We start from the raw sequence: 23,383 nt of genomic DNA, 5'->3' as shown, positions 1-23,383 counted from the left end.
TTGAGAGATAGAGGCAGGAGGATCAGGAGTTCAAGGCCAGCCTTGGATACATAACTTCAAAGTCACTTGAGATCACATAAGACCTTGTCTCAAAAAGTTTTAAAGGGACAAATGAAATAAAAACACAATAGAGAAATGAAGATGAAATATTATAAGCTTTTCAAACAAACCATAAAATTCAAGAACTGAAAAGTAGAAATAAAAATAGACACAATAGAAATTTAGTAATAAAATGATAGGGATAAACCTCAATATATAAAACATTACATTAAATGGCACACCTACATTAAGTAAATGAGAGTGATTATCAGAGTGACTTAAAAATAACATACATATCTATATACAAGAAACTCATTTCAAACAATACATGAAAGGCATGATAAAAGATAAACAATGACATACCATGTGTGAATTCATCAAAAAACATTGAGAGTGGCTATATTAATATCAGACAATACACATTTTGAATCAATAAAGTTACTAAGGAGATGAAAAGTCAAATAACCAAGAAGATGCAATGTTAAATGTATATAAGACAAATAACCTTCCCCCCAAAATGGAATGCTCAAAAATTCAAATATCAAAACCTAAAACCAAAAGAAAAAAGACATATAAGGAACAAGTAGAGAATTCAACATGTCTATTAGTAATTATTGAGAAGTGAATAGAAATGAGTCGAGATAAACTACAGAAAATAGCACCAGAAGCGTGACTTGATCTACCATTTATGTAATACATAATCCAGCTAGTACATAAAATATCTGGAATGTTCAATGGGACTGACCATTTCCTGACTCATAATGGAAACCTGTGATCATCTGTAAGAACTAGTCATACAACATGTTTTTATCATAATGGAATAAAACTAGAAGTCAATAATAAAGACATAAAAGGAAGAGACATTAGAAATCTAGCATCTCACACCTAAATAATTTACATAATTAAAAGGGAAATTACAAAGAAAACTAAAAATGTTTAATTGAATGACTATGAGAATTGTTGGAATGTAGCTAAACTAGTGCTAATTTGCGAGATACAGCTAAAAATGTGCCTAGGAGGACATTTATATTCTCAAATGCTGCTTTAGAAAATAATGGAGTCAAGTCAATAATCTAAGTTCCTACCTTAAAGAGCAAGAAAACAAATATGAAACAATGAAAAATAATAAAGAGTAGAAATCTATTAAACAATAAAAACAATAGAAAAAAATCAATGAAACCCTCTAGTAATAGTTACAAAGAAAATCAAGATATGAGAACACAGTAAAAGGATACACGAAGAAGACTGGGAAGTTCTCTGTAGTTTAAATCATCCAAAACTGCCCACATTAACATAATAAGAAATAGATCATCTGAATAAATGTTTCTAAATCAATAATGATTTAAAGAATAGATAGAACCCCCTATCTATAGAAAAAACCATAATAAGATTGTTCTATTTGCTAAACCTATTAAACATTTAACACAAATTTTTAATTCTAGATATTTCAAGAAAATGAATACTTTTCATCTTATTGTATGAGGTAAGCATTATTCTGATAACAAAAGAAGATAAAAAATACAAAAATAAATGAGCAAATTGAATCGAGCAACAAATCACAATCAAATGAGGTTTATCCTAGGAATGCAAAGATGATTCACTATTCAAAAGTAAATGAACATATCAGATCAGCAGTTGAGAAAAAAAGATAGAAATTTGTTGTTGCAAGAAATACATTTGACATATTAAGCATCTGCAATAAAATACACATGCTCAGCAAAGTACAAACATAAAGAAACTTCTTCAGTGTGCATATTATGGTTCATATAGAAAATACCTTCCACAGATTTGAACATATGGTCCCCTCCTGATGATGTTATTTGGATAGGTATCCTAGGGAATAGGCCTAGGTAGAGGAAGTAGGTTACTGGGAAGGCTAACCCTAAGGTCTAGTTCTCTTTCTCCCTCCTTCTTGTCTACCAGAGAGTGAAGAACTTCCTCTTCCATACACTCCTTTTCAATGTTTTGCTCTGGTTTATGGGCCAACTGACCATGGACTGAACCCTCTGAAAGGATGAGCCAGAAAACAAATGTTTTCTCCTTTAAGTTTTTCTTTCAAGTATTTTGGATCACACTTGTGGAAAAGTAGCTAACACAGGAAGGATATCAAGAAAAAGATCTATAGCTGTATTTTCTTCATGATGAAAGACTGAATGGTTACCTCCCAAATCAGGAACAAAGCAAAAGACATTGTTCACCATTCACAGAGAAACAGATCTAGGGTGGGGGAGGGATGTGGAAAAATGGCTCGGCTTAGCAGTTAAGGGCACTTGCTGCAATTCCAGAAGACCTGAGGTTGGTTCTCAGCATCCATATCAGAAAACTCACAACTCTCTGCAACTCTAGCTGGCCAGCAAGTACACCCAACACACATGGTATATGCTTACCCAGATATATAGACACTACTAAAAATAAAACAAATCTTTAAGAACAGAATTGGGAGTCCAAGCTAGAGAAATATGGCATGGAAAATAAATTAAAGTAATACAACAATAAATAACTAAAACAGCCTATATGCAAATGATATGGTTGTATTGTCAAAAAGACGCAAGAATTCTATTAAAAAAAATCCAAAAATTCAAATAGGTAAATTTTCTAATCTTATAAAATACAAAGTTGGTAAGATATGCACACAAAATAGATAAGTTACAAACTAAAAGTGAAAGATTTGACACTGAAAATTTTAAAAAATATCATTCATAATAACTGATCTAATACTTGAATATATATATATATATTATATTTATATTATATATGTTATGTAGCTAGAGTTTTCCTGCCTGGCCCACAGTCAGGACAAATCTCTCTCACCCGCTAGTCCCACAGCCACTCAGACCCAACCAAGTAAACACAAACGCTTATATTGCTTACAAACTGTATGGCCGCAGCAGGCTTTTTGCTAACTGTTCTTATATCTTAAATTAACCCATTTCTACGAATCTACACCTTGCCACATGGCTCGTGGCTTACCGGCATCTTTACATGCTGCTTGTCCTGGTGGTGGCTGGCAGTGACTCCTTCTGCCTTCCGGTTCTTTCTTTTCTCCTCTCTGTTAGTCCTGCCTATACTTCCTGCCTAGCCACTGGCCAGTCAGTGTTTTATTTATTGACCAATCAGAGCAATTTGCCATACAGACCATCCCCCAGCACAGCCAAGTGCAGACCATCTCAGACACCTGCACTCAGGCCCGTGGTCTTAATCATCCTCTATACGGACCTGCTGGGTAAAGCCATGAGAAACCAGAGAACGGGTTCCCACAGGACATACAGAACATCCCACAGCAATGTTATATTTAATAAATACTTGACGATAAATCTAATTTGTTAAACAAATTAGATTGTGTAAAGACAAAGTCTTTTTGATGACTAGTGTTACCACAATTGAAAACTTTAAAACATTCATAGTCAAAAAAAATTGACCTAAGCCTAATATCACACACAAAAGAAACTATACCTCAAAGTAGATCATACTTAAATTTAAAATGAAGAACAATAATTATTTAAAAGAGAAGAGAAAAATCTTCATATTGTGGATTAAATCAATGAATTTTTACATATCGCCAAACACATCATCTATAAAAGACCAATTTATTAAAACAGAATTTGTCAAAATGAAAACTGTGTTCTGCAGAAGACAGCATTAAAACAAAAAAAATAAAAGCACGCCCTGCTCACAGAAGCTCCAACTCTTTCTCAGAGCCTGCCCATCCTTCCCCCAACAGCCCCTTCCTCTTCTCGCCATATCCTGGCCCACAACTCTAGCAGAAGCCCCCTGCTTTTCTGGAGGCCATACAGGTTCCCAGAACCCCAGGTAAGCCCCTGCAGGCAGAAGGCCAGCACTTCCTCAGAGCCCTCCAAGCCTACCCCCAACAGTGCCCCCTCTCCTAGTCACCATATTGTGGCACACAACTGCAGCTGAAGCAGCCTGCTCTACCAGAGGCCATCCCAGTACCCAGAAACCAAGTCCTCTGCTCTACTAGAGGCCATCCCAGTACCCAGAAACCAAGTCCTCTGCTCTACTAGAGGTCTTCCCAGTATCCAGAAACCAAGTCCTCTACTCTACTAGAGGCCATCCCAGTACCCAGAAACCAAGTCCTCTGCTCTATTAGAGGTCATCCCAGTATCCAGAAACCAAGTCCTATGCTCTACTAGAGGCCATCCCAGTACCCAGAAACCAAGTCCTCTGCTCTACCAGAGGCCATCCCAGTACCCAGAAACCAAGTCCTCTGCTCTACCAGAGGCCATCCCAGTATCCAGAAAGCCAGGCCCCTGCTCTACCAGAGTACAGGCCAGTTCCGAGAACCTCCAAACCCCAGAGGCAAAGTGGGCACTCAGAACCCCAGAGGCCACATAGGCCTCCAGAACCCCAGGAGAGGCACCCTACAGGAACAGAGGACATGCCTAACCCCAGAACTATAGGCCAATAAGGCCAGAAGACCAGAGAGGAAACACAAACCAAGGGGAAAAACACCCATTCAACAAAGACAAACTCAGAAATGGGCACCTAAACCTATAATTACTCCAAAGCCAGATGCCTGGAGGCCAGTAAAGAACACAAACAATAGCCAGGGCAACCTGTCACCACCAGAGCCCAGCCATCCTACTACAGCAAGCCCTGAATGCCAACACAGCTGAAGCTCAAGAAAATGACCTTGAAACCAGCTTTCTGATGATAATAATCCAGAACAACACAATGAGAGGAAAGTAATAAATTCCATAAGAAATGCCAAGAAAAAGTAAATGAATGAAAAAAACTGTTCAAGACTTGAAAATCGAAATAGAAGCAATAAAGAAAACACAAACGGAGGGAATCTTGGAGATGGAAAATATAGGTAAGCAGGAATATAGGAATATAGGAACTATATTATAACTATAATATATGTAAGCAGGAATATAGGAATATAGGAACTACAGACACAAGCATCACTAAGAGAATACAAGAAATGGAAGACAGAATCATGTATCAAAAAGATCATCCAACATAATCTAGTAGGCTCCATCTCAGAGATGCAGGGATGGTTCAACATAGGAAAATATGTCAATGTAATCCACCATATAAACTAACTGAAAGAAAAAAAACATATGATCATCTCGTTAGATGCTGGAAAAGTCTTTGACAAAATTCAATACCCCTTTGTGATTAAAGTCTTGGAGAGATCAGGGATGCAAGGAACATACCTAAATTTAATAAAGGAGAATTGCAGTAAGCCAATAGCCAACAACAATCTAAATGGAGAGAAACTCAAAGCAACTCCACGAAAATCAGGAACAAGATAAGGCTGTTCACTCTCTCCATAACTATTTAATATAGTACTTGAAGTCCTAGCTAGAGCAATAAAACAACTCAAGGAGATCAAGGGGCTACAAACTGGAAAGGAAGAAGTCAAAGTATTTGCATATGATATGATAGTCTATATAAGTGACCCTAAAACACTTCTACAGCTTAAATCACATATTGATCTTCCCACACTGATAATAGGAGACCAATACCCCACATGCATGCAGGTGCCCATGAAGGGCAGAACAGAGTATTAGATTCCCTGGGCTGGATTCACAGTGGTTGTGAGCTACCTAAAAGGAGAGAAAAATCACAGCATTTCCATTAAAATCAGAAACAGGAAAAGGGTATTGACTCTTTCCCTATATCTTCAATGTAGTTCTTAAAGTCTTAGCTAGAGCAGTAAGACAACTGAAGAAAACCAAGGGGAGGCAAATAGGAAAGAACGAAGTCAAAGAACCTTTATGTGTTGATGATATGGTTTTAAACATAAATGATCCTAGGAACTCTAGAAGGAACCTTCTACAGCTGAGGAACACTTTGGGCCAGGTAGCATATACAAAATTAACATGAAATAATCTGTAGTCTTCCTTTCCAGTGGTTCTCAACCTTCCTATAATGCTGTGATCCTTTAATGCAATTCATGTTGTGGTGACCCCAACCATAAAATTATTTTGTTGCTACTTAATAACTGTAAGTTTTCTACTGTTATGAATCACAATGTAATAAAAATCTAATGTGTAGAATATCTGATATGCAACCTTCAGGTTGAGAATCACTGCTTTATACTAATAGCAAATACATTCAGAAAGAAATCAGGAAAGTAATACTTTCACAATAGCCTCAAAAAATATAATACTGTGGTAATACTAACCAAGCAAATGAAAAACTTATATAATAGAAACTTTAAGACATTGAAGAAAGAAAATGAAGATATTAGTGTTGGGATAATCATTTTGTACACTATGTGAAGATGTGTCTCTGTTTTATCTCACCTGCCTAACGCACCTTCTGATTACTTTAATAAAGAGCTAAACAGCCAAGAGCTAGGGAGGAGAGGACAGGTGGGACTTCTGGGTAGAGATAAGAACTCTGGGAAAGAATCTGGCTAATTTGAGAGATTCACCAGCCAGAAGTGGAGGAGATCGGACATAAAGTACTGAGGATATGTAACAAGCCACATGGCAGAACATAAATTAATATAAATGTGTTAATTTAAGTTTTAAGAACTTGCTGCAAACAAGTCTAAGTCTAAGTCTTATACTTAATAAGAAGTCTCTGTGTCGTCTTTCAGGAACTGATGGTTCAAAGAAAGATCTGTTACAATCAGAAGATTGACAGATATTCTATGCTTATGGATCAGTAGGATTAATATACTAAAAATGACCATCCATCCAACCAAAAATGGCCATCCTACCAAACTACAGATTCAGCACAATCCCTATTAATTTTCCAACATAATTCTTCACAGAAATCAAGACAGTTTTAAGCATCATATGGAAACACACACACACACACACACACACACACACACAAACAAAAAACAGAAAAGTTAAAACAATCCTGAACAATAATAGAACTGATGGAGGTGTCACCATCCTGATCTCAAAGTTGTACTACAGAGCTACAGTTATAAATACAGCACAGTATTATCATAAGAACACTTCAATCAAGGAACTGAATTAAATACACGAAATAAGTCCACATACTTATGGACACCTGATTTCTGATAAAGAAACCAGAAATACATACAGGAAAAAAAGGTAGCATCTTCAATAAATGGTGCTGTTCTAACTGGATGTCTGAATGTAGAAGAATGCAAATAGATCCACATTTATCATCCTGCACAAAATTCAACTCCAAATAGATCAAGGGTCTTAACATAAAGCCAGATACCCTGAATCTGATGGATGAGAGAATATGGGGAACAGTCTTGAACTCACTGGCATAGGAAAAGACTGCTGCAGGCCGCAGGAATATATCATAAGAACTCAGCTGGTTATGGCAAAGTCACTACCTGGAGGGATCATGGAATTCCTCCAGAGGAAGCCAAATCCCAAGAAGTTTTTGGTGTTACTTGGCTTGTTATAGATCAGCTGTCTTCTGTTATGAAAATCATGTGTGCCTTCATAGTTTTCCCAATTGACTTTTCCCTAAGAAGGGCTAACAGTGTAGACTGATCACTCTCTGGACATACACATTCCAGGTATTTGGAGAACGGCCTCAGGAAAGGCTTTCTCTGGAATCTCCCTGGATTATCCCTGGATAATCTCTGGATTATCTCCCTTGGCCACTTTCAAGGACTACAGGAAATACCACCCAGGTGGGCGCCCATTGTTAGTCCCAGGTGGACTAACAATGATAACAGCCCACATGCAAGTCTCCTGACTTACGGTAAATTCCACAAGGAGACACCGCCTAGGAGAGGTGGACGTTAAGTAATAGCTTTACACAATTTAGCTCGGACCCTCCCTTTATATACCGAGACTTCCAGGGCACAAAAAAAAAAAGAGAGAAGAGAAGAGAATGGAAGAACTAGATGGGTAAGAACTTGAGAGGAACGAACTGAGATGGGGAAGAACTAGATTGAAGGGCTAAAAGAGAGGACTAGAGGAACGAGATGGAAGATGAGGAAGAGCCAGATGAGAGAGAAGGAGACGAGAGAGGAGCTGATAGGGGAAAGAACTAGATAGATGAGAACCTAGAAGGGACAAAACTAGATGAAGGAATTAAGATAGAACCTAGAGGGGACAGTAGATAAATATAGAGAGAAATCAGGCAAGAAAGGAGCTAGACATGAGAACAGAACTGAAGCTGTGTATAAAGGATGTTATGCCAGAGGAAATAAAGCAAGTGGACTATAGAACTCGGTGTGCTGAGATTATATTTCCTGATAATAGTCCTCACCGTTAGTAGTTCTCTCTCCTGAGCCCCTGGGATGTATAATATTAAGGCTGGTCCCTCTAATATTATACAAGAAAAAGACCTTCTGAATAAGGTACACAGACAGTACAGAAACTGAAACAACAAGCAATACATTGGACCTCATGAAACTGATAAGCTTCTGCATGGAAAAGGGCATCATTATCCAGACAAAAAAGCATCTACAGAATGAGAAAAGATCTTTACCAATTCCATATTAAATAGAGAGTTAATATCTAAAATGTAGGAGAAACTAAAAACAAGAAAACAAATACTTGAATTAAAAAATGAGGCACAGAGGCCAGGAAGCAGTGGCGCACGCCTTTAATCCCAGCACTCAGGAGGCAGAGCCAGGCAGATCTCTGTGAGTTTGAGTCCAGCCTGGACTACAGAGCAAAATCCAGGACAGGCACCAAAACTACTCGAAGAAACAGTCTCGAAACACCAAAAAAAAAAAAAAAAAAAAAAAAAAAAAAAAAAAAAAAAAAGAGGCACAGAACTAAACAGAGTTCTCAAAAGATGAAACACAAATGACTGAAAAACACTTAAAAAGTTCAACATCCTTAGCCATCAAGGAACTGCAACTCAAAACTGCTTTCAGATTCCAATCTTATAGCTGTCAGAATGGCTAAGATCAGTAACTTAAGTGACAGCTCATGCTGACAGGGATGTGGAGTAAAGGGAACACTCATCTATTGCTGCTAGGAGTGTAAACTTATAGGTACACTATGGCAACCAGTGTGGCAGTTCCTCAGGAAGCTCGGAATAGATATACCTCAACACCCAGCTATACCACTCTTGTGCCTATACCAAAAAAAAGTCTACATCTTATTACAGAGATTCTTGCTCAAGTATATTAAATGATATTCTATTCATAATGGCCAGGAATTGAAAACAGACTAGATGTTCATCAACAGAGAAATAGATAAGAAAATGTGATATATTTATTTTACTATGTGATATTTTCAGCTCCAAAAAAAATGAAATTATGAAATTTGCAGTTAAATGGATGGAACTTAAAAAACAAAAAAACGTTGTGTGTAGCTGGAAGTTTTCCTGTGTCCCACCCAGCCCTGAGGTCCTGCAGCCACTTATAAAATAATCACCCAGAAGCTTATACTAATTACCGACTGTATGGCCTATGGCTCAGACTTCTTACTAGCTAGCTCTTATAACTTAACTCAACCCATCACTATTAGTCTATGTATTGCCACATATCCCATGGCTTGACCTGCATCCCATCACATGCTGCTCCTGCAATGGTGGTTTGGCGTCTCCCCTTACTCTCCTTTCTCCTTTCACTATCTCTCTTGGATTTTCATACCTGGCTCCATCCTGCCCTGCCATAGGTCAATGCAGCTTTATTTATTAACCAATCAGAGCAACACATATTCACAGCATATAGAAAGATATCTCACAGCAATTGTGAGTGAAGTAACCCATACCCCAAAAGACAAACATGGCATGTAATCTCTTATATATAGATGTCATATTTTAAGCCTTCAGTAGGTATGCTACTATCTGAATAACGACAGAGGTTAGGAATAAAGAGTTAGTGGGGAGGGGAGGCTCTCCCAAGCAAGAGGAAATAGATTATATAGTTATAGCCAGCAGAGAGACTGAAACAGGGGGATTAAAAAGAGGGAGAGGAAAGATAAGGGTAAGGGAGAGAATGAAAGGAGGTTCAGCTAACATTAAAAGGCATTTGAGAGATCATTCAGAAACCTACTACAGAAAAAGCTTCTTAAAATATATATTTATGAAAGAAATCTAAATGAAATTACCAAAAAGAGCCCGGGGGGGGGGGGGGGAATGACGACAAAGTCCTAACTAGACTATCTCTCACTACCAAGTTTAACCTCTAGTGTCAGAAATAGGTTACATCTAACTGAGTTGTTGGTCAAAAGGCCCCACAGAAGCCACAAATACGCCAGCTATTGCCAAAGCTATTGGTTACTCTCAGTGAACTGATGGTAAGGCCCTATTGCTGAAAACAACACCTCCATATTTCACTGTACATGCAGAAGTTGGTCTGATCCCTAAACAGAGCCTTCACCCCTAAGGACTAGTGTTCATGGTACTAGAAGGTACTCTGCAAGCTACCAGAGGAAAAAGGTCAACACCAACCCAGCTACAAACCCTTCCATCTCCAGTGGTGACCTGCCTGCTGGTACAACAGTTGCACAAAAGTTGTGGGAGTAACTAACCACTATATAATTAGATTTAAAGCCTTCTTTCTGAGATGGAAGCCACGCCTGACACTGCTTCCGTGGCCACAAACCTGGTACTAAACAGCCTAGGGACCCAGGGGAAATCCAAATACTATTGTTCTGAGAAGAAATGTAGCAATAAAATGACTTCTAATGACATTTTTCTATACTCATAAATCAGTGTCTCACTCAGCCATCATCAGAGAAGCATGCTCCTGCAATTGATGGGAACTAATACAGAGACCCACAACTGGACAATGCGCACCTTAAATGGATGTTTTCATTAAATTCCTTCCCTCTGAGTTCAGGGAACTATGTGGAAGAGGAGGCAGAAAGATTCTAACAGTCAGAGGGCAAGAAGGACACCAAGGAAACAGTGTCTTCTAAACACAATAGGGCTGAAGCACAGAAGAACTCAGACTATAGCAGAATTTACAGGGCCAGCACAGATCCAAACTAAACAGAGTCCCAGCACTGAGATGGGGAAATAGGCAGGAGCTCCCATACCCAGCCAAGAAGCTATCTCCCATTAATAACCACTTACAAAGGGAAAATTACTTCCTTCAAGGGAGTGTCAATGGGTATATAAAACACACGTAAGGGCAGGCCCCAAGCTAAGCAGTAGAAGGTCAACATAACACAAACTCAAAAGTATTTCTGAAGATTTTTTTTTGTCCCATATTGTTTTATTTGGCCTTTTGTTTTTAGATTTTATTTGTTTTGCTTTATTTTTACCTTACTGGTCTTTTGCTTGTATATTATAGTTTCTATTATGCAGTTTGTATGTCCTCTGTGTGTGTGTGTGTGTGTGTGTGTGTGTGTGTGTGTACACTTGTATGAGTATGTGTTTCTCATGCTCTTTTTTAGCATCTCCTTTTTAAAAAAATACATGTTTAAAACATAACTTTTTATTGATTCTTCGTGAATTTCACATCATGAATCCCAGTCGCGTCTCCTTTTTTGTTTGTGTTTGTTCACAAAACACAACTTTCCCATTAAAAAAAGAAAAACAACAGAAAGCTGATTTGCTGTGGACTAGATGTTTGTCTCTCTAAAACCTCTACATTAATATCTACAATGTGATGGCAGGAAGCAGGAGATCAGGATTCGTGTACTTATAACAGAGCCTCCTAAGAGCCATCCAGTCAGCCGTGGGAGGACAAGACAGCTGTATATGAGCCATGAAACAGGTCCCAACAAACTGCCTAAGCCTTTCATTATTCCTCTAAGTATAAGAGAATTAAATTGACAAAAACCTTTAGGTTAGATGGGTTTGCTTAGAAATTATACCAACTGATTATAGAAGAAAGAATACAAACCTTACAAATTCTTTCTGAAGTGCTGAACAAAGAATATACTGTCAAGTCATTAACTGGTACATGGATAATAATTTGTGGCATATTCATACAATACAGTACTACTTGGCAATATTATGTAACATACTGAAACATGAGCAATATGAATGCATCACAGAAGCACTGTGCTCAGTAAAAGAAGTGCCATACAAAACTAATGCTATGTAATTTCAGTGATATATCAAGAAAGAGCAAAATCCATTTACATTTGCAGGAATGGAAAAAGAAATTACACAAGGAAAATTCAAAGCCAGTCTTGGCCACGGTGTGAGATCACTTCCCAAAACAAAGCAAAACATTATGTGTGTGTGTATGTGTATGTATGGATATGTATATGTGTATATGTATATATAGACATTGATTTGTCAGCTTTGGAAGCATCTGCAGATATATCTGCAATATATCAGTTAATCTCTTTCTTTTTAGATTAAGCTAAAAATATTTCTGATTAATAATGAAGCTACAATAATTAGTTGATAGATTAAAATTTAAAGACCTTAATTTACAGATTAAATAACTGAATGGTGACTTGCCAATTTGTTGCTTATCAATTTTGACTAAGTATAATTAATTTATAAGTAGTTACATTATAAATAATTTCATATCTCACTTATTGAAGCGCACATTTTCAAAATCTTACATCTACCACTTTCTCTTTTTATTCACCTCCTTTGTTTTTATTTTAAAGCAAAGACTGCAACATGGCAATCAAATTGGCTTTCAGTGATACTTTCAGGTGGCCTGTCAACAGTCTGGCATATTCCACAAGGGCCAAAAGTTGCCATTTCAAAATCGGTTGTAGGAGGAGTTCAAGGAGAATTTAAATAGTAGCACTCATTCTTACATTTCCCTAAATGCACCTGCTGACATCATCACATATGTAATGGCATTTATAAGTGCTCTAGGTCTGTACCCACAGGTCCAGCTGAGATGCATGTCTATCTTCCTATAGTTATATCCAATCTCAGAATCCATGGATTATAGCCTTAGCACTAAATGAAAAGCATTAGAATCAGTGAAACCATCTGGAGCTTTTCTTTTATCATATAATTTCAGTGCCTTGAAATCTAAGATACATAACCACCACTTACATGAATAGTTTGTTACAACCTACTCTGCTATAGTGGAAAAGTATAGCTCATAGCAACATCCAATTATTACTATCATCTGGCTATGCTCATTTCCATCACAAGGATGTCAAGAACATTTAAACCAATCACTTATGACCTGCCCTGTATAACACACTGAGAGTCAGAAACACCAGACGTTTCTATCTTTTCTGCTTTATCAAAGGAAGTTAAACTCTTGATGCCCTTATTTTCTCTCCCTCCCTCCTTCCTTCCTTCCCCTTCTTTTCCTCAAGCGCTTCCCCACCCCAGAGTGTGTGTTGAGACAGGACATCACTATACAGCCCTGGCCACTTTGGAACTTGCTATGTGATCCCGGCTAGTATCAAACTCACAGTGATGTCTCTCTTCCCAGTGCTCACCTGCCAGGTTTCTGCCACTACTCCTGAACAAATTTCCGACTTCCTACCAGTGCTGATCAACATTTCCCTAACTGATCCATCATAGGTTTATGTTTTATTCCAATCTGTTCTGTTTTGGAGCTGTCACTCCAATGATCACCAAACTAGGAAGAAAGTTGAAGAGATACAAATAAACTTGAGTTATTTAAAAATAGCGGTAAGACTGCTTCTATTTGGTTTAGCATAATTCACAACTGGGACACTCAAAGTGCTTTACAGTGAGATATACATTAGGCTCGTAATGGGTGATTCATGAGTGACACCTCAGGTTTTAGAAGGCCTGCTTGTTTACTGTTTATAAAGAACTTGGGTAGCATTCCAAGTTTATTCCCTCTACACCCTCTAACAACAGTGCAGAATCTTCAGCTTCAAAGTTTCATATAAATGAGCTGAAGGCAAGTATTAAGGCTTTCTGTTAAAAATCTTGATGGAATAGTCTATTTAACTCTGATATTTTGTCCTGTAACCATGTACTGAATCAAGAGAGTAGAAATACTAAAATCAATTAGGGCAGGCATGAAAATTATCAGTGAGAACTAGTATTTTAATCAGTATCTAAAATATTCATCCTGGAAGTGTTTTTTTTAAACAACAGATACTATACAAAATTAATGACAGCATGATTGGCAATATTTAAAATAGAAAAAGAGATAGAGTAACTCAGCTAGAATTGTTTTAATGTAGTCTTAAGATTTGAAGGTACTGTGAATATGTGTGTTTGCACATGTACTAGTGAGCAGGCATGAAGCAGTACAAAAGGGTGGTTATATGTCTAATACCAACAAGTCAATTTTATCAGTACCAACAAGTCAATTTTATCATTTAAAAATGTTTAAATACTTACCTGATTTACCTATAAACAGCATCTAAAATAATCTATTATTCATTATATAAATGTGTACTTAATAAATAAATCTAAATAAATACAATTTTGACTAAGATATGCAAGGTACTTTATAGTTACAAAATTACAAAATTCTCTTCAGATTTGGCAAAATTCTATTAGTAGCTAACAAGACGGTTACTTAGCTTACTCTTGAGGAGCAGGGACTATTTTATGAATGAATCAACATCTAAAAGATGAGCTGGAAATGAAGAAAGGTAGAGAAAAAAGTATTTCATGCTGAGGGGGCAACCTTCACGAAGACAAAGAAGTGAGGAAAAAGTATAGTCCTGGTTTGCATTCTGATGCTATGATAACACTGAGCAAAACCACTGTCAAAAAGGAAAAGGTCTATTTGGCTTACTCCTGCATACCATTGTTGAGGAAAGACAAGTTAGAAACTCAAGGAAGGAACCTAGAGGCAGGAACGGAGGTAGAGACCATAGGGGAACCACTGCTCCCTGCATGGCTCCCCATGACTTGCTCCCATGCCATGCTCAGTTTGCTTTCTTCTACACCCGGGAGCACCCACCCAGGGGTGACACTGCCTACAGTGAGCTGGGCCTTTCTGCAAGGACCATTAATCAAGTCAACACCCTGTGTAGACATGCCCACAGGCCACAAAATGAGCAACTGTATTAAAGGGCCACAGCATAAGGTGGAGAAGCACTGTTTTAAGGCTTTTCATGGCCAGGCAATCACCTTAAAAAACATAAACCTACAATTTCTGCCATTAAAACCTTCATCAGGCATAATCTATGTCAAATCCATTGGATTTGGATAGTATGTAATATTTAACTATGTAATAATTAAACTATATTAATATAATGAATAAGAGAAAGGTGTTGGCCCGAGGGAGAACTAATCAAGCTTTTATCTAGTTTTGCTTTTGTGTCATAGTATGCTCCCTTTCTTGACCTCATCTTTTTGAAAAATTGACAAGTTGTTTTGGTTGAATTAAATCTAACACTCAAACTTACATAGTGGGAACCAGGATGTGATATTTCATTATAACATAAACATATACCCAACAGAATAGGCCACAGTTGTGAAAATCAATAAACAAGAAAATCACAAAAACTTTAATTTGAAAGAGAAGAGTCCAGAGCATGTATTTCTTTAAAGATAGATTTGTTTACCTGCTTAATAAAGCTACCAGTATGAAGCTTCTTTTTGTCACGATGACACGTGTTCAAGGTATACTACTTTCTAACCAAACATTTACCCTTCGCCACTGGTGAAAGGCAACAAGATCTTTTTACAAAGTCTCATCTTTTTCAATAAATTTTGCATGAAAACATGTTATCTTGGCACAAAGTTGCCTGCTGTCACATTGGAAGTGTGATAAATGTTTAATGAAAACAACACCACACAGCTTGGTGTCAGACAACAGCTATCACACAGCCCTGCTTTGATCCAAACAGACACTTAAAAGGAGTTCTAAGCATGCTCTGCACCACAGAACTCTATAACCTATATGCAAATTAGAGTAAATTAGCATAAGTGACTTCCTGCTGCATAAAGAAGTAAGAGGTAAGGAAAAACATGACAGGCTTTGTAAGTATGCAACTGCTGTCAAAACTCAGAGTCCAGCTTTCTCAAATCACTTCCAACATTTTCTGCCAAACATCAGGTAGAGGGGGGAAAATACGTTCTCAACAGGAATTACACATGGAATTCAAAGTTGCAAACACTGGAACGCTGCCAAGGTTGATGTGTACCTTATATCCCTAAGTTATGATTATTATATTGTAACAGTGCTCTTACACCTGCTTCTATGCTTAAAGCTTTTAAAGTACCAACTTCCCATTTTACAGAAGAATCAATTATATAATCAGACAGAAATTCTTAACTTTATCAGAAAGTATAAAGTTCAGAAAGTTATCATTAGAATGTATAAACTTAAGTCCAAATGTTGGAGCAGATTATTCCAGAAACCTTGGTGTTTAACCTAGAGCAGTATCTTGTCTACTGAGGCACTAGTAAAGAGATAATGGCAAAACCCTCCGCAGGGCAGATCATCTTAGGAAAACTAACTGCTCCTCATGAATCCTAGCTTGACTCATAGTAACATGATAACGTTGTAGTTGATGTCTTGCTCTGTTCTGTGCAACTGCAGTAGAATCCCAAAGACCTGATTCTTTAAAATGAACAGAAACTTATTGATATAGAATTTAGAGACCAAGTAGTCACACATGGCTGGCTGGCTTCTGGAAGGGCTTTCTTTGCTATTTCATAACAGAAAGGTAAACAGAGGTCAAGAAAATACTTCAGGTAATCTACTACTTCAGTAACAAATCCCACTCTGCCATAAAAATATTAATCCATTTAATAAAGCAAAGTCTTCTTGGCTTAATCACCTCTGAAAAGATCTTATGTCCTAACAATACTGCACCAAATCTCCAAATATCTAATTTGGTGGGCTGGGGAGAAAAGACATTCAAAATATATCAGTATTCAATAACCACCACAAAAGCAATTGTTCTTTTTCTGCATAGTGATTTAAATAATGATTGACGATGGATTTAAATTAAGTCCATTTGTATTCTACTCTTGAAGATGGCACTTTGATTTCAGAACAGTAGAATGGTGCCTATTTACAATTTTCTAAACTGCTCCAAAAGATGTTCTAAAGAGGTTAACTATATATTATTGCATGTGGATCAAGATGCTGGTAAAGAAACCTCATATACTAATCCATGAGTGATGCTGCTGGGATACATAATGTTCAGCATCATCACACCAAGTTGCAAGTATGAGACCCTGTGATGTTTCAAATTTCTGAGCATTGTCTTTCAGTAATAGTCTGAGATATAAGTGGTAAGATATCCCCAGTGAAACAATAATGGTATATTATCTTGGGGGTGACCAACAAGTGTATAATTGGACTCAAGGCGTATTCAATGGGAAGGAATACATGCATGGTACTGTAAAACTTGTTAATAACTGTGGCTGGAAGGTCAGAGACCCTAGAAGAGAACCTATTACTGCCATTTTCCTTAACCAATATAATTTCTAATTTTATTCTAAATAGTTATACATACACCTACAATGTGGCCCCTCACCTCTCATTGAAAGTATTTCTTTTTGCATAGATGGAGACTACTATAGAGATCCACAAGTGGCCAAAATTCAGAGAGTAAGTGATCACAGCGTGCCACACCCCAAGTGACACATCTGCAATTCAACTCTTCCACCTAAGCCTTAGGGAGCATCACAGAAGAGTGGCAGGAAGGACTCCAAGGGCCAGAGGACTGGAGCCCTGCTGTGAGATGTCTTCTACATATAAGAGGGGAGCTGAACCAAAGAACCTCAACAATATGCTTCCTGTATAAGATTTGCATAATAACATCAGTTAACATGCCAATATGGATAGGAGAAATTCTTCAAGATTTCATCCCTAGATGAAGAATTACAGTCACTGGCTGCTGAGAGAGGAAGAAACAATTGTTTCCAGGGATAAGCTCCCACATAGGTTGTTCAATTCCAAATATTTAGTCTTGGACACATGTACATATGAGCAACACTAAATGGACTCAATATGTTGTACATACATGCAATTTAACAACAATAATTAAAGAAGCAGCCATGAATGTGGGAGGGGGTTGGGGGACAAAGGAGGAGTTGGGGGGAGGGAGAGGCAAGAGTGATTTAGATGTGCTCATGTGTGAAGTTCTCAAAAAAAATAGTTTAACAAAATAATGTTAGATCTTATTTCAATACAATAATAGTAAGAAGAAAAATGTTTTCATGTTAGAGAAATTTCACCTTCTAAGAACAATTGTCTAAGAATAAGATACCTATAAGTTCTTAAAATTTGGGAGAAAAATGAACAGAAGCAAGAAAAACATGTACCGATGGTTAAAAGATAAAATATTCTTAGAAAGCAAATGTTATAAATGTCAGGTATGAGAAAAGCAATGAGAAAAGAAATTATATAATATCTAACCCCTATCTCCTTTCTTATAACTTTCTAAGAGTAGAACTTTAATTTTTCTAGGATAGTAGTGGATGATCAAGAAAAATTACATAATAATTTACTCATCTTTTCAACTTTTGCCACAAGATTAACATTTCAGAAAGTCTTTAAAAGCCAACAATCCAGACAGGGCTCCACACCACTACTGTAAATATGACATAAAAGTTAAGCATAAAGGATCTGGAGCACAGCTCAGGAGTTAGGAGAACTTGAAACTCTTAGAGAGGACCAGAGCCAGTAATTCTAGTTACAGAGTATCAGATGCCCCCCTCATACCCTCTCTGGCCTTCTTGGGTACCTGAACACAAGTGTACTGTGGTAGTTTGAATGTAATTGGCCCCATAGTCTCATATGGAGTGGCACTTTTAGAAAGTGTGGCTTTGTCAGAGTGGGCATGGCCTTGTTAGAGAAAGCGTATCACTGTGGGGGCAGACTTTGAGGTTTCCTATGCTCAGGATACCATCCATTATTTCACCTAACTTCCTGTTGCCTACAAGATGCAGGACTCTCAGTTACTCCTCCAATACCACATCTGCCTGCTCGCTGCCATGCTCCCTGCCATGATGAGAATGGACTGAACCTCTAAAACTGTAAGCCACCACCTCAATTAAATATTTTTCTTTATAAGAGTTACTATGGTCATAGTGTCTCTTCACAGCAATAGAGACCCTCCTAAGACATGCATGTACCACCATGCAGACACACACATATACATGATTTTTTTTTAAAAATTCTTTTTAAAAATAAAGACAAAAAAAAAACCAGAAAATGATGTAAGAAGAGTTACAAGCTGTTATTAAAATTAACTAAATAATTTTTTAGAGAAAAATTACTTCAAGAAACATGGAAGATCCTGCAAGCCCTTCCCTTCGTTCACTCTGAAAGGAGTTTACCCACACCGGTGGGAACAGGAAGCACTCAGAGCAGCAGTTGGGTTTGCAGACTGCTGTGGAATCCCCACTCCTCACCGCAGCAGTCTCATCAACTCACCCCCGTTTGATGCCGTGCACTTCTTTGTCCTTGCCTTTCTCCTTCTCCTTCTCTCTCTTCTCTTTGTCCCGGGCTTTCCGTCGCTCTCTCTCCCTAGACCTGCTACGGGTTCTTCTGTGACTGGACCTTTCACTGCTTCGACTGTGGGAACGTGGACGAGGTCTTGATCTGGACCTACGATGAACAGAGTTTATTAAATAGATTTAGTCTGCCTTTAGTTAAAAATGTAATTTGACCTTCGAAATTACTCAAAATTACTTAGTTTCAATTCTAGAACCCAAAATTAATTGTGCAAAGCAAGTATATGAAAGATACATGATCACTCTCACTTAAAATTATAGGAAGAAATATAGATGGTGTCAATCTTGAAGGAAATTAAGGTACAATTAAAATGTTAGAGGAGAACTTCTGAGCTACATATAATAGGATAAAAGATTGTCATGTAAGTTGAGTAAAATTTAAGACTATAATCTTAACTATAATTAGCAATATTTCTACAATGTAAATTTGCTGAGGAAGTATCTTCAGGTATTCGGCTGGAGGAGACAGAGAGAAAAAAAGAAGTGTGTGATTACTGATATGTTACTTTAATCATCTGACTTTATGTACAACATATGACTTTAGATACAACATGCTGTGTTCATGCTAAGGAAAAAAACGTTAGCAAATAGAGGTCAGGAGGACGGCTCAGTGGGTAGGGTGCTCGTCATGAAAACATGAGGACCAAAATTCAGATCCCAAGCACTCACATCCAAAGCTGGGCATGGTGGCCAACATCTATAACTTCAGCACTGAGGGGTGGAGACAGGTGAATTGTGGCAGATTCTGGAACCTGCTTGCTGACTGATCTAGTCAAACGGTGAGCTCTAAAGTCAATGAGAGAATCTCTCTCAGAAAGTAAAATAGAAAACTGACTGAGGAAGACATCCTCACATGAATGTCTGGCTTGCACATTTGCTTACACAGGTGAGTGCAACACATACACACACACACACACACACACACACACACGTTAGCAAGTAAAAGGCTTGCTGTTTTGCTGTTGTCTTTGGATGTTTTTGCAATAGAGGCTCCCTGTGTTACTCAGACTAGTCTTGAACTTCTAAAGTCCAGCACTCAATGTGCCTCGGTCTCCTGAGATGCTAGAACAGATAAACAGCCCCACAGGGGACGAGGAAGAGGAAAACAAGAGTCTCAAACATTCAAATAAAGCCTTAAGTCTCCTCAAATAACAGAACAAATCAAATGTATTTAACAACAGGATCCATAAAAACAGTGTTTTCATTATCCTTAGGATCTCTTTTATCTATCCACTATTGTTTCTATTTTCTCAACATACAAGTAAGACCATTAACTCATTCCAACCCAGTGAATCACATAAAATGAATCATTTTATTAGGTATGATACATTATGTGCTAAGAAGTAATGAATTTAGAGACCTGGTCAGAGTATTGACAAGAATTCTTCTAGTAGACTCATAATCCTATAGATACCTAAAACAACTATAAGAAGGCCCAGGAAAGCGACCAAAAGCAAGATTTTGCTGGGGGTGGGATGGGATACAAATTATTGAAAAGTAAGCAGTAATGAGAAAGCTGGCATTTTATAAGCTTCCATTCCACAGGTAAACTCAAGACTGTACACCCAGAACAGATAAACCTAACAAAAAACTCTCCGATTAGAAAAACCATCAAAGACCAACTGGAAAAAAGACAATGAAAGGTGAATCCTGTAAGAAAAAGTCAAAGATGATATCCAAAAATTCGAGGTAAGTGCTAAACCACTAAGCTATATGCCCAACTCTGTGATATCAAAAAATTGTATATGTAAAAAGCTCTGTCTGAATCTTAAATCATCTTAAGAACAGCAAATTCTAAATAACTAAGAATGAAAGCATGAAATCAAAATTTCAGCTGCCCGCCTAAATACAAGTGCTCTGCAACCTCAAGCCAAGTTAATACACTGCTAAAACAAAGGCTTAAGATCATATTACTGGAGATAACACAATTGTATTATCAGTATGATATTCATCAGGCCCAGGATAGATTTTTTTTATATACTACATAGACAAACAAATCCATAAAATGTGTGCTCCATTCTTGGGGTAGGAAGACAAAAAATGTAGTGAATGTACATGAACTTCACAGTAGGTCAGATGTTTGAATTGGTAGGCAAAGATTTTAAAGTAGTACTTATAACCATGCTTGCAAGGAATATAACACTAAGCAATATCCATAAAGCCAACAAAAAATTCAGGAAAATAAAAAACTGAGATTCTAGGACTGAAATAGCCTAAAAAAATTTGTTAAATGAGATTAAAGACAGAATGGTAGATAATGAGAACAGAATTTGCATCTCATAATGACTCAATTACAATTATAAAATCTCGCCACAGTACACAGAAGTACTGGTCATCAAGAAGAGGGTGTCTACGCTTATAACTTTCATTGAATACAGTGCCAGAAATTTTTGTTAAACCAATTAAACATGAGAAAGAAATACAGGATATACAACTAGACAGGGATGAAGTCGAACTTTCCTAATTTGTAGATGATCTAACACTACATGCAGAAAATCCTAAAAACTTCACCAGAAGACTATTAGAACTAATAAAAGAATTCAAGGGCTGGAGAGATGGCTCAGCCGTTAAAGGCTAGGCTCACAACCAAAAATAAAAGAATTCAATAATGTTGCAGGATACAAAGCCAACATACAAAACTCACTGCAACCAGGCACAATGGCACAAACCTGTAATTGCAATGCTTGGGGAGTTGAGGCAAGTGGATCAGTAGATCGAGGTGAGCCTTGCTACACAATGAGTTCTAGAGCTATCGTACCATTACGATACGATCGTATCATATCCTCTCTCACAAGAAAACAAAGTGCCTCCACAGCATTTGAATTTGATTTTTGGTGGTCCTGGGAATCAAACCCAGGGTGTTACAAATGTTAGGAAAATGCTCTACTATTGAACTTTATAGCTAGCTGACTCAAGCATTTTAATACACCAGAGAGAAAGGTGAGAAAATCAGGAGAGCACGCTCATAACAATAGCTATAAAATAAAAGCCCAGAAACAAATTTAACCAAGGAAGTAAAAGAATTCTACAATAAATAGTACAAAATCTTAACAAAGAATGAAAGACATAAAAATACTGAAAATTTTCCCCTGTTCAAGTATTGAAAGAATTAATAGTTAAAATATCCATAGCTCCCCAAAGCAATTTACAAATTCAATGCAATCCCTGTCAAAATGCCAATGGTATCCTTCATGAAGCTATAAAAAATAATCCTAAAAGTTAGTGCAGAAACACACACACAAAAAAAAATCTGAACAATTGAACAAAGCTTGAGACATCACAATACCTGAATTTAAGAAATAGCTACACTATACAATCGGAGTCGGCAACATAATGTGAGGTCTGAATAAAAACAGACACACAAATGAATGGAGCTCAATACTGATCCCTGAAATATACTGTCTGCAGCCAAAGTAATTCTTGACAAGGCCCCAAAATATTCACTGAAGAATGGAGAAGTCTTTCCAATAAAGGGTGGTGCTGGAAAAGTAGACATCTAAACACAGAAGATTTAAACATGAGGCCATCTCTCACCCTGCACAAAACTCAATTTGAAATGGATCAAAGAACTAAATATTAAGACTGACAATATTAGAGGAAAACAAATCTTCAAGACATTGGTACAGAAAATATTTTAAATACAACATTAAATGCATAGATATTGACAAATGAGATTAAAATATAGAATTACATATTAAAAAATATATTAACTGTTATCTAGGCATCAATAATTGGGTTTGTATATATTTATATGTTAACTAGCATATAATATGCATATAACATATAGAATTAATGCATGCTAACCAAGAATTTTTTAACTTTGTACTAATTGTTTGTGGATTTCACATCATGCAACCTGATCCCACTCATCCCCCCATCCCCTTGCACTCTCCCCCAAAAACAAAATTTAAGTGAAACCAAAAAAAAAAAAACAAAAAAACCAAACACACACACACAAAAAAAAACAAAACAACAGCATGGAAGCTGCAGTATTCTGATTCCAAACCTTTAAAATCTTAAGTTTAACATACATATGGCTTACCCGAATTTTGCTGTTATTGCTATTAAACAGGAAAACAAATAACAATATACGTACAAGAAAAACCGTGTCCTCTCCACA

The 23,383-nt window shown here is 37.2% G+C and overlaps 1 protein-coding gene across 1 annotated transcript in view; it reads right to left on the bottom strand.

The window, feature by feature from the left end:
• Rsrc1 (arginine and serine rich coiled-coil 1) overlaps positions 1–23,383 on the bottom strand; it is a 327,279-nt gene that overhangs the window by 214,668 nt on the left and 89,228 nt on the right. The window contains exons 8-9 of the mRNA XM_076575307.1: positions 19,933–20,049; positions 19,184–19,357 (exon numbers count right to left, since the gene is read on the bottom strand). Of these exons, the coding sequence (XP_076431422.1) occupies positions 19,184–19,357; positions 19,933–20,049 (291 nt within the window). The remainder of the gene's footprint in view (positions 1–19,183; positions 19,358–19,932; positions 20,050–23,383) is intronic.

Source organism: Peromyscus maniculatus, chromosome 6 (genome assembly GCF_049852395.1).
Source record: "Peromyscus maniculatus bairdii isolate BWxNUB_F1_BW_parent chromosome 6, HU_Pman_BW_mat_3.1, whole genome shotgun sequence".
In the NCBI taxonomy this organism is placed as follows: Eukaryota; Metazoa; Chordata; class Mammalia; order Rodentia; family Cricetidae; genus Peromyscus; species Peromyscus maniculatus.
Note: the sequence above shows the minus strand (reverse complement) of the source record. Positions and strands in the feature narration are given on the sequence as shown.